Below are 13,052 nucleotides of genomic sequence, written 5' to 3' on the forward strand. Positions count from 1 at the left end.
TGGAAAATTATGCAATATACCACCTCTCGTCTGATGCTCTGGTTTGAATTTGTGTCGAGAAGATGTTAATTAATTATATCGTTTCCGACACTTGAAAATGAACTAAATTGTGAGATCCGCGAATTGAGGAGGTTAATTTTTATAAAATATTACAAAATATTACATTTAGATAAATAATTATTCATAAAAAATGGATGTAACTTTAGTCATTGTGAAACAGGGAGGAAATAAACTTCCTTTCACATAATCCTTATCTTAAAAGTTAGACAACCATCTGCATTTTTACCCTCTTCATTCCTCCCTGAACACACAGTTGACGACAGAAAAGCTCATATATTGATTGGTTGAGTAACATTTAATATAGCAAAGCACATCCTGAACTCCAGGAGTTCTCCACCAGATCCACATAGAGAAGGGTCTACAGTGGTTCTCCACATAGAAGACAGAGAGTTGGACATAGATTAATTATCAAAGGATAAAATTCCTCCATATAAGAAGTTCAACATAAAGATATCTCCATACAACGCATTCGAAGTCGACTCCATACAGATCTTTCAGGAAGACAGAAAGCAATCCTCGTATAAAAAAGAATTACGGTTACAGTTTCCCTTCTTCCCATCTAAAGACTCCTAGAGAAAATCATACGAATAACTATCATACTTGATGGCTGGATTTTTTCCTGTAGTAAATGAGTTGTATTTTTTTACTTGTTTTCCAAATTCTCTAACTTCAAATTTTCACGTGTCTGGTAAAATTCCATATTTGTCAAAGTTCTGCTTAAATTAAAAATGAAAAATCTAACTATTTCAAATTTTCTTTTAGAAAAAAACTTTTCACATTTCAAATTTTAAGAATTAAAGAGTATTTTGTTCTGATATTGAAATGATCAATTAAATAATGAATCACAAAAAAGAAATGAATATTGATAAAAATCACAGTAAAATCTTGCTTGACAAACTATTGTTTTTCAATATTCATTTCACTTTATAATTAATAAATTCAATATATATCTAAATATGGCAAAACAAGCTATTTACTATTAAAAGAATATAATAAATTTTTCTATCCTTTAACATGACAGCTGTCAACAATTTTACCATTCCAAAGCCAATGCAATGGTACTGTAATAAAGTAGTTTCTAAAGTATAGAAAACAAACACCTCTGTCCTATTATTAACACAAATTTTTAACGAATAAATAATTTGGCTACTTTAAAGGCGATTTCGTACATTTTGCACTAAAGAAACACTACCTCTGAATAAGAATGTTTTATTTAATCGTTCATTAGAACAATATCATTAGACAACTTCGTGAATTCACAAATATTTTATTAACGGGACAACACAAGATGCACGTTTGTTTAATGATTCATTACAGGTAGAAGTACAATTACTATGGTTATTAAGTGGATATATAGTACAACTATACTAGCACTATAACGGCTTTTTCTTTCTCTCTAGACTTATTACACCATCACTCATTAAGATTTAAGTGATATATAGTAAATGAAAACACCTTTTAAAAATTATCTCTTGTAAAATGTGGATATTCATATATTGAAGATTGTTTTTATACAGAACTCAATTGTGTTGTACTAAACTGTATTGGACAACTGTAGTTGATAAAGAATTGTACACTATTTTTTATATAAATTCATATAGAACATTGGGCTTTTTGAAATGCTTTGCCATCTTCCTGCGTGATTTTTGCGCTAATAAAACATTATCTCTTCTTATATATGCAGAAATATTCGTCATTAAAATAAAAATATTCACAACTAAAAGCTGTTCTTAAATTATTATTACATTATTTTGTATAACTTTTATTTTAATGAATTCATTTTAAAGTAATAATGTAATTTCTTGAATGATAAGTTAGATATTTTATTGTTTTTTAAATTATATATGTATTTTATATTTCTTTTCTTTTTGTTCTGTCTGTTTGTTTATCAAAACGATAGATAATTACCGGAAACAACCACACATCGTGGGTGTTTACATCAAGTAAAAATTTCGCTTATTTTTTCAATTTTAAGGTCCCTCTTTTCTAAACATTTGCAATGTAAATTGAAATAATAATACAAAACAAATTAGAATAAAAAAATTATGAGTTGTCATTAATCTTATAACATTAGGAGGAAAAGAGCAAGGAGATCACTGCCGTTTTTCCCTTTCAATTAATGTAAAGTGACAGTTGTTACTTTATCTACGTCATGTAAATACATATAAATTATACTAGACAATACAAAAATAGGACTGAAAATAACCAATCAAGCTTATCTCTCATTATATGAAATTCCTCTGGAATAAAGTCATCATAAACAGAAAAAAATAAAGCAAAAGCGAATGACCAAAAGGGGCGAGAAGAGATGAAAGTCAAATAAAAAAAAAAGAGACAACTCAGTTAAAAAAGTCAATACAAGAGAAGAGTGTCAACTCTGGAGGAGGCAGGAGGCGTAGTCAGAACGAAAATGGAGATAGAACGAAAAGAAAATAACTTTTTATAAACTGTCAACTGAGGCCGAGTTGATAAAGCCACTGAAAATTAATCAGGGGTTCTCGCCTCACCATCAGGCAAACTCAGAGTTTCCTGGATTTTTGCTCTTATACATGGGCGTAGCCAGGAAGAGGCATGGGTGGGCACGGCCCCCCAGTTAACCTGGTGCCCTCCCCAGAAAATCACAGCCGAAAAAGTGTTGAGCCGATTTGCAAAAAGAAATACAAAGTTGAAGTTAATTTAATTGGGTGCAGTGTACCGCGGCCCGCAATTAATCTAAAAAAAAGGTCAACGGCTTTCTGTGCTCAATGTGAAAAGTGCATCTGTAATCTCTATGTACAGTTTAGTCTCTACGGAGTGACGCCACAACAGGATCTCCCATCACCAGAAAATCTTGCTAGGGCCGCCTCTGGTTCGGACAGTGGAAAAAGTTTTCTTTCCAATTCGGCCCGGAGGAAAACACTGTTGGCCACCTCTGATCTATATCTAGATTAAAGACGGTGAACTATATTAAAGAATGTTAAAAAAAATAATTGATTGATTAATTTTTGTTTTAGGCATTGCTAGAGATTGATATTAATGTTACGAGAACGTATGATTAAAGGAAGTTTCATATTTTATGTGTGTTAAGTTATTGTCGATTCTTATGGAAATTTCATTTTAATGAACAATAATTTGAAATAATTTAATTTTGTGTCAGGTTGGCCTCTACTAGCCCCCCATAACAAAACTCTGGCTACGCCCTTACCCCTATATGAAACTTCATAATAAGTACCAGTTGACCATGAAAGTCGGCTTTTGGCAGATAGCCAACATGTGGCGGGGCAATTCAAGCCAATTCAATTCACAGGACAGAAGTTAATGGAAAACAAAGCACAGCACACTTTTTTTTTTTAAATTCGGTTCATATTTTATAAAGTAAATAAATTTCAATATGTACTTAAACTATTATGAAATCACTAATTAAGTTTTGGAGTTGAAATTTCATTAAATGACAATGCAAATAGCAAAGTGAAGTTTACTTCATTTTTAATATATTAAGTCTCATATCATTTGTATAATTGATAAGTCTATTTCAAAATAAGGAACGATAAACACATATAATTTATATTGAAGTAATTCACGTAAATGAAATATAAATTTTCATTTAATTTACATTTCTTGTCATGTTTATTTTCGTATATGTATTATCATATTAAACTCATCCAATTTTAAAGAATTATTACTTTATTATGTAAGCCAAATATCATGTTAGAATAATTTACTTCCACGAATTATTAATTTATTAATAAGAGGAATATAACTCATTACAAGAATTCCTAAAATAGAAGTATAATTTCTCATTTCATTTCAATTTATCATGAAATCAATATCAGAGTTTACTACAGCATTAGATTTTCGTTAAGGCACTGTGAAAACTGTTCAATGAATTGCACAGAGACATTTCATTTCTTGCCTCTATTGATCAAGATTAATTAGTACCATATAATTAAATCTAATGTTAAAAATGACTTCGAATTCACGAGAAGTTTGTCTGAACTGTTTTCTGAAACCAATACAAAATTTTGCATTAATCTTCAGTTTGGAACTTGAAATTCCTTGCAACTGCCAAATTAAGAAATCAACTTACAATATTCGAAAAATATTGAAAAAATGGTATTGTAATATTATAGAGTTTTTTGCATGGTCAGAATTTCTTACGATACTGTGGATAATCGTACCGTTTCTAAACAAAACTGCCCTTTGCATTGGCTCTTATTCAGTAGTGAAAAATTCATTAATGATGATCAAATTTGTTCGATTAATTATAATATTCGTTGGTGCTTTAACAATCACTTTTATCAAACGCAACAAGATTTCTTTACAAATTCTATTGAGGCATGATATTTTCCAAAATGTAATGGTACATAAGGCAGTCAACATTACTTCTTTATTTGTATCATTCATTGTTATTATTGTAATGTCTTGCGTAACAATACATAACAGCGTCGTTTTATATCCATTATGGCACAAAACAAGAAATTTTGAATACGAAGCGTTGTTTTGCAGCATCAAGTTTGAATTATGGATGAATTATACAATTGGAGGTATTGCATATGCTCTACTGTTCTATGCTGCTGTTATATTCGTGGCGATATTAGAATTTCAACACCTATCAAAAGAATTGGCATTAATAAAAAGAAAAGAATTGAATCTAGAATTGAAATTGAAAAATTTCATGAATCATCACGAAGAATTGTGGAAGTTTATTTCACAGTTCAACTACAAAGTCAATTTCATGATTATCATTATATACGGCAGTCTAGTATCAGGTACTAGTTTCTGCTGTTACATGTACCTGTTTATTAAAATGAATGAAGTACTGAAATATCTTATTCTTGGGTTAATTGTTTTGTCAACATTCACCTGTCTTGTTTGTTGTTTTCTTGTAAGCTGTTTGGCATTTTCGGTGAGTATAAATTTAAAAAAATATAAAACAAAATTACAATTGTAAACATTACATTTTATACTTTTCAGATGGAAATTACTTTTCAAGAGATTCGCCAATTTTCGGCTTGCAATATGCCTCTAGAGTCGAAATTGAAAGTACGTTTCTTGGTCATTCATTTAAATGCTATAATATTAATTAAATCTGATTTTAAAAAATTAATATCTATCATACGTTTATTTCAGATCTTAAATTTTATGAAACGATTTGGAAAAGTGGCATTGAAAATTTCAATAATGGGTTATTTTTATGTTAATAAGAGATTTCCGATCAGGGTAAGTTCGCATTTTACATATCAATATATCAATCATTAATATGTCATGAACAATATTAATATTTAATAAAATGTAAAAAAGAAAAACATATTTATTAAATGTTAAATAACGTCGGCCATGATTTTACTTTTACTATTTTCTCTATAAATATTAATGTATTTGCAGATGGCTAAGTCATTGCATTCCGTCTACTCCGGATTGCTGAAGCTGAGGGACGTTTCCCACCATCCAAACATATGCAATGAAATGTCAATAAGAAATTATACTGAAAATTTAATTATCCAAAACACATTTTAAAGCTAAAGATAGCATTACGATTCCGTATTAAAATCTCCCATTAGTGAAACATTTTTCCTTACTATCAGAATTGAGTTTTTTCCGATACCTCTAAAAAATAATACTAAATAAATTTTTCATGTAATAGCAATTTGGGAAATTGACATATCTACAAATTTTTTCTGTCAGTACATTTTATTTACAATACACAGTGAGTGGCCACTTTATTTGGTACCGGTACACTAAGCACTTCTTGAAAATTGTGTAGATATGAAACACATGACAGGAAATTATGTGAATGCTGTTCCGAAGTTCTTAAATCCGATTTTAGTATCAGAAGAGAAAGAAGAAACGATTGAAATGACCGTTATATGTGGCATAACGCCGAATCCGAATTGTGAGTCACGGATATCGACAAGCATCTGGTTTAAAGCGTATACGGAGAAATCTGCAATGCACAAAGAATTTCTACACTGACCCGAATCTGAATTTTTCATTAAATCACAGAGCATTTCATCACCGGGATGTAGAGTAAGATCTCTGAAAAACTCTTGTTGCACATTCTTATGTATGATCATAACAAAAATGATCCTTGCGAGTTTTACTTATGTCAACGTAAGACAAGTAAATTAAATATTTAATAATTCCTTTTACGCAATTTATAAGTATCATAAACCTGCATTGACTGTTTAAATAGCTGGAACAAATCTTCGTACAAATGAACTTATTTGAATGGGTCCTCAACGGGGAAAATCCTGTGTGGATGGAAAGATCGAGGAAATGCTTCGTTTATTTTCGGTCATATGAACTTATATAAAAGTGATGGCAAACTATTTGACGAAGTTTCGTGCATTAATTGAATGTTATGTCACTAGATCTAAAAATGTCGCGAAGTTATGTCGATGTAGATGAGTTGAATTTTTAAGTATTTCACGTATATTTTAAATAAAAATTAAAAATGGTTTAATTTCGCTTATGTCTGTCTATATGAGCTATTTTCATTAGTGTACAATATGTAAATCCGTGAAAAAACCCAATTAAAAATGTAATCATACCAAGGAAAACCTTAACATAAATTGTGTATAATTTTAAGAATTTTAAAAACATAAATCTAATTTATTACAAAAATTCATTCTTATGAAAAGTATCAAACTTAAAAGTTTTTAAATAATAATATGATTGTATGTTATGTAAGTGATTACATTTTATAATAAATGTTATAGAGGAGAAGGTGGTATTATGGAACCCCAATTATATTTTAGTGAATTGTAAACGAAGTATCATAACTACACCTACATTTTTTGTGCGAAAAGTACTGGTAACTAGTAAACTAAATGTTCCTAATTGGATTTTTCGCTAGTGTAATTATAAGTATGGTTTTTGAAGGCTTTTGTACAAAAAGTCCGAAAGTAGGCTTAGAGAAAATCGGGTGGTAATATGGAACCTTACTGTATATTTTCAAAAAAATGCTTTAATGTAGCCAAAAACAAATAGGAAAGGACAAAAAATGTTAAATAATTACAAAATTATTTACTCCAATGTATTTTATCGCAAAAATGCTTTTATAATAGAAAAATATGACCTCCATCAACAATATATATTCCAGCAGCTCTTTTTCGATATTTTCAGACTTTCTACCTAGTGTCTTTTTCCCAAATTGCTCCGGACGAATGTCTGATTGCAAAGAGAGAGTTCGGAGGAGTTGAGTTCCATATTACTGTAAAAGCACCAAAGGGGTCCGTATTTCACGCATCGCCATCTCGAATTAACTTATGTCTGTCGAGACCAAAATTTAAAAAACGTGAACATCACACAGATTAATATGTACCCCTAAGTCTCTGGAACGGAATACATGCACCAGTGAACCTACAACTACACGATTTATATTTTAAAAATAATTAAATTCACTTAGCATTCAAAACTTGCGAATTTTAAAAAAAAAAAAACAAATTTGCTGATTAAATGCGGACAACCGTTTAACTGAAGTAAAACAGGTTTTCCCCTTGCTATGAATGTCTGCCTAGTTCAGTTCAGCCACATTCCGCTACAGTTCGCCTTTATTATCAGTTCGAAATGGGGTGGTTCCATAATACCTGCAGTGTTCCATAATACCACCTTCTCCTCTAATGCTTTTTAGTTTAGTGAAACGAATAAATGCAACTTGCTGTTTTATTACAAAGCAATTTCTGATTTGTTTTTTTATATTTACAAAAATATGTCCATCGCAATTATAACTATAGATTTTGGTAAGAAGCCAAATAATGTGAGGCTCACTATTTCCTTCCCCCAGACACCATTAACTAAAGAATTAAAGTGATTACAATTAAAGTTTTACAAATAATGCAAATAATAACACGAGAATATATATATTTATCTATCAACCAACGTTGTAAAGGAATTTCGCCTACTTTTCCAATTTTGATGATATTCAATCTATGTCACATAGAAGCATATCATTCTTCATTGACAAGAGAGAAGGAGGACCACTGGATAACCAATCGTGTTTTTTACAAATTACTTCACCTTTCTCCGGATCAAAAGCATAATTGGTCAAAAATGAAGACTAAAGTAGAAAGAAGTAACGAAATTACCAGACTGGACCAACAGACTGACTGACTAACCGGACAGGGGAGGAACGACTTAGCAATAAACGGGCAGTCAGACTTAGAGAACGGAACAACCCAGTGAGAGACGGACCTAGTGAAAGACCGAGTGAGAGACTGAGTAAAGGAGAAGCGCACAGGGGGAGAAAGTAAAGAGAGAAAAGAAGACAACTCTTTTCCTATGTTCTGAGTCGCGCAGTTCGGATACCACCTGCTATGTACCCCCACCGTTATATAGATAGAAGTAGGCAAACTTTCTAAACGGATTTTATAATTTAGTTTTAAAATTTTGTTTTTCGATAATAAACTCTCTTTGTTATTTCTACTTTGCATTCATCCTTCTGAGAGGCTCATTCCTGGACTTCTGAGTGACTCTTTCCCTCGCAACTTAACTATTTTTTTTTTTTTTTTCGGAGATGTGTCAGACAAAACACATCTGGTGGCAGGGCCCTATCAAAACTTGCATAGTCTTATTTTTGACGGCCCTCGAGTCCCCACAATAACGATGTCGGAAAAAGTCAAGCGTCGTTTTGAAAACAGCTGATGTACAGTACACAAAAAATTCTATATTTATTGCACCTCTATTATTAATATCTCATAAATTCTTTTCATATTTACATTATATAACACATAATTAGCTCTACAAATAAGAAACGACCATAAATCTGCTTTAATTGTGTTTACATATAACGAACGTTACGAGGATTTTTATTAACTCATTTTACGCAATAGATTTCATCTATATATTCTTTGAAAAATCCCAAGTAGTGGTATTCTAAATTTATCGTGTATGTAACGTCATTGAAAAGAATTCAATACAAAATCAGCCGTATTCTATAAGTTGCACACCGATATTAGACATACGTGTACAGTACAATATTAGCAAACTTTTCTCAGAAACAAATTCAAGTGTTATGTACTGTACATTCAAAACTAAAGATGATATCGAATTCACGAACAGTTTGCTTAAATTGTTTTATTCAACCCATACTAAATTTTGCATTGTTGTTCAGTTTGGAACTGGAAATTCCTTGCAGTTGCCATAGCAAAAAACCAATTCACAGTATTCTCATAGTATTAAAAAAATGGTATTTTGGTATCATCGAAATTGGAGCTTGGATTCAATTTCTGATGTTAACTTGGCAACACGTACCGTTTCTAAAGCAAATTGCTCCTTGCGTTGGTTCTTATTCAGCAGCCAAAAATTCGTTGAATATGGTCAAAATTGTAACATTAATTATAGGATTTGTTGTGGCTTTAACAATTAGTTTTGTCAAACGCAACAAAATTTGTTTACAAATTCAATTAAGAAATGATATTTTCCAAAATGTAAGGGTAAACAAGGCAGTCAATCTTATTTCCCTACTAGTATCATTGATTGTGATTATCGTGATCTTTATCATAACATTAACGAATATATTCATTTCATATCCGTTATGGCACAATGCAAGGTATTTTGAATATGAAGCATTATTCTGCAGCATCAAATATGCATTATGGATCAATTATATAATTGGAGGAATTGCTTTTGCTCTACTATTCTATGCTGCACTTATAGTCGTGTCGATATTAGAATTTCAACATCAATCAAAAGAATTGGCATCACTAAAAAGAAAGCAATTGAATCTGAACTTGAAACTGATAGAATTCATGGATCATCACGAACAACTGTGGGGTTTTATTTCGCAATTCAACAATAAAATTAGTTTTATGTGTGTCATTATATACGGCAGTCTTGTATCAGGAACCAGTTTCTCCTATTACTCCTACCTGTTTATAGAAATGAATAAAACAATGGAATACGTGATTTTCGGATTAATTGTTTTGTTAACATTTGTTTGTCTCCTTTGCTGTTTTCTTCTCAGCTGTTTGGCATTTTCAGTGAGTACAATTATTAATACAATTTAAAGTCAAAGTTTTAATTGTAAACATTGTATTTAATGTTTTTCAGATGGAAAATACTTTTCAAGATATTAGGCAATTTTCGGTTTGCTCTTTGCCTATACAGTCGAAGTTGAAAGTATGTCTTTTGTAACTTGATATAATTCTTTATTATACTATTTATTATATATCATTTTTAAACAAAAATATTTATTATTTCTATATTTTAGCTTCTAAATTTCATGAAACGATTTGGGAAAGTGGCATTGAAAGTTTCTATAGGGAATATTTTCTTCATTAACAAGAGGTTTCCGTTCAGAGTATGTTTTATTTCTATATATTTTGTAAATTTAGAAAGTTTAAAATAAACAATAAATTATAAACAATGTTAATATCGTTGTAGATGGCAAAGTCATTGCACTCTGTATACTCCGGACTACTAAAGATGAGGGATGTTTCGCATCAGTCAGAAAAATGTAATGAAACGTCAATTTGGAAATTACACTAAAAATTAATAGTCGAAAACACGTTTTGAAGCTTGAAACAGCATTGTTTTATCCCAAACAATTGAATATCTTAGTGATGAAACTTTTTATTAGAGGTTGACACGTTTAAACACCACATAATGCCATATGATGTGTTGATTTCATGACTTCCACTAGAGCACATTAAATGATTACTTAATCTAAATTTGTTAATGTATAATAACTAAGAATTTTTTAAATTATCGTAAGATATTTCCAAAATAATATCGACTCTTTTTTAAAAATCGTTAAGAACTTGTTAAGCAAATACAACAAACAATTGCTGACTTGCATAAGAAGTTTCGTATTTGTTACCTGTGTCACGTTTATGATGTGTAAGTAGATGGAAGAGCTACAGAAGCTTGCGAAGTATTCCAAATCTAGAAAGGTTGAATACATTACTTTCAAGGAGATAACGTTACCCAAACCATGGCAGTCTCTAGTTGATAGCCCAATAAACCAAGAGAACCATTAGAAATCTTTACTTTGTATTTTAATACGTTTTCAACCGAAAACAGACCTCTGAATGGGGTCGAAAACGTTTGTTTTTGATTAAACTATTGATGGAAAAGTGTAAAGGTGTAATGTGATTAGTATATTTGCTTCCAGTTTTTTCTACAAGTGCTTTCTTATTAAGCATCATAAATTAGCAATAAGCTTGCAAAATTGAGTCACTTGAAATGTAAAATTTGACAATTTTAATATAGTATATTAAAATGTCTACAATATTTTTAGATTCGATGTCACTCAAACTTCGTGATAAAATAGAGTAATTAATCATAAATTAAACATTTAAATTTAAATATTGTTTATTTCTGCACGAAAACTTGAAAACAGTTAAAAAATTTGAATTAACAATTCAGAAGAAAATGCTAATTTTTTTTAAATGCCAGCTGGAGCAGAGTGGATAAAATAACTGATCATTGTATATGTGTTCACGCATCACAATTGAACGGCCGCGTAAAAATTATTTATAAGTAACACCGAGATATGTGCCAGTTTCCCATAAAAGCTTACCATAGAATAATCGCCGGATGTTTCATTAATATATTTCATGAATTAAATTTTATTTTATTTACTGAGAAAATGTTAACACTGATCGAAGCAGGACACACTTTGCTTTAAAATGGACCACTTGTTTATATTTTAAAAAGTATACTCAGTTGAGAATGTACTTAATCTATTATAGTATAATTATATAAAGTTCTGTATTTGAGCTTCTAAATTTCATTAATTAATTAATCTCAAATTTATATATTTAAATTATTTATTTTCGCAATTTTTACGCCGTAAGATTGATCTGTTAAATAAGAATAAAATTTAGTCATTTTTCTCAGTAAGATTTGTGAAGTTTCGATCACAGCTTGTACGAAAATCTAATGCATTCTTCAACTTCAATAAATCCGAAAACACGGAATGAAGAGTCGTAGCCACGAAAATAAAAATAAATATCTTACTGCAATTTATGAAATTACTAGTGTTGTAACGAATAGTATATTCGGCCTCAGACCGAATACCGAATATTCGGTCAGGAGCGTGGCCGAATAGCCGAATATTCGGCCAAACTATTCGGCTTGATTAACGCACGTACGAAAATTGGCGCGCAAACCGCATTATGGCAAGGATCCTGCTCCCTGTTGGCCCGCTGTCACTACGCTTCCCAAATCGCGTTAATTCTTGGCAGTTGTAGCGGACAGACAAGAGTGTCATGGAAGTATGTGATAAATGCAGTGGTGATATTCAGCGGGTTCGCACAGGTTCGGCCGAACCCGTTCTTAACATTTTCAAAGTTTTCCGAACCCGTTGTTAAACCCACGTAACATTTCTCAGGTTTTGTTTCTTTTAAAAAATATATTAAAATATACGTATTATACTCTAACACTACTAAACTAGAGCCTTATACCCCGTTCGCCTTGGTGCAACCTCCATCGACCGTTTCAATCTCGACTGAAACCAGGTTCAATCGCGATCGACTCAAGAGAGTTCTTGAAACTAGGTCCAGTCATACGAGAGGTTCCACAATCCCAACGCGCGCGAGAAAATACAAGATGGCTGCGGAACACGTGTCGGGCTATCGACAGCTAAATAAAAAAAATATTGTATTTCGAGAGACGATGAGATCTGTCTATTATTATAATAATACCTAATGATAAAATAAATGATTTAGAAAAGTTTTTTCTTGAGAAAAAGTCATAAGGACAGCAGGTTTAACTGCTTTTCCTATGACTTTTTCTGATTAAAAAAAAGCCATTTTTTATGTTTATAAAATATTTTGCATGAAAAATATTAAAATATGTACAAAATAAACCATTTTGAACACTTTTTTTTTTTACCAAATATAAAAATTTGGTAAATATTTGAACGATCTACCAAAATGAACGATCTACCAAATATCTACCAAATATAAAAATTTTAAACGGCGCGCCGTTTAAAAATTTTAATTGGCATAAATTTGTGCTTTTGTAATTCCGAGTAACATTTTGAATAAAATTCATTTGTTTCCATACAA

At 30.9% G+C, this 13,052-nt stretch overlaps 1 protein-coding gene across 1 annotated transcript in view; it reads left to right on the top strand.

Moving 5' to 3' along the window:
* The first annotated feature begins 4,456 nt into the window (after positions 1–4,456).
* The window catches only part of LOC111639764, a 12,475-nt gene continuing 3,879 nt past the window's right edge, over positions 4,457–13,052 (top strand). The window contains exons 1-3 of the mRNA XM_023385702.1: positions 4,457–4,945; positions 5,014–5,082; positions 5,170–5,259. Coding sequence (XP_023241470.1) covers positions 4,457–4,945; positions 5,014–5,082; positions 5,170–5,259 — 648 coding nt within the window. The remainder of the gene's footprint in view (positions 4,946–5,013; positions 5,083–5,169; positions 5,260–13,052) is intronic.

Source organism: Centruroides sculpturatus, unplaced genomic scaffold, assembly GCF_000671375.1.
Source record: "Centruroides sculpturatus isolate CEXI.00-Female unplaced genomic scaffold, Cexi_2.0 scaffold1247, whole genome shotgun sequence".
Lineage (NCBI taxonomy): Eukaryota > Metazoa > Arthropoda > Arachnida > Scorpiones > Buthidae > Centruroides > Centruroides sculpturatus.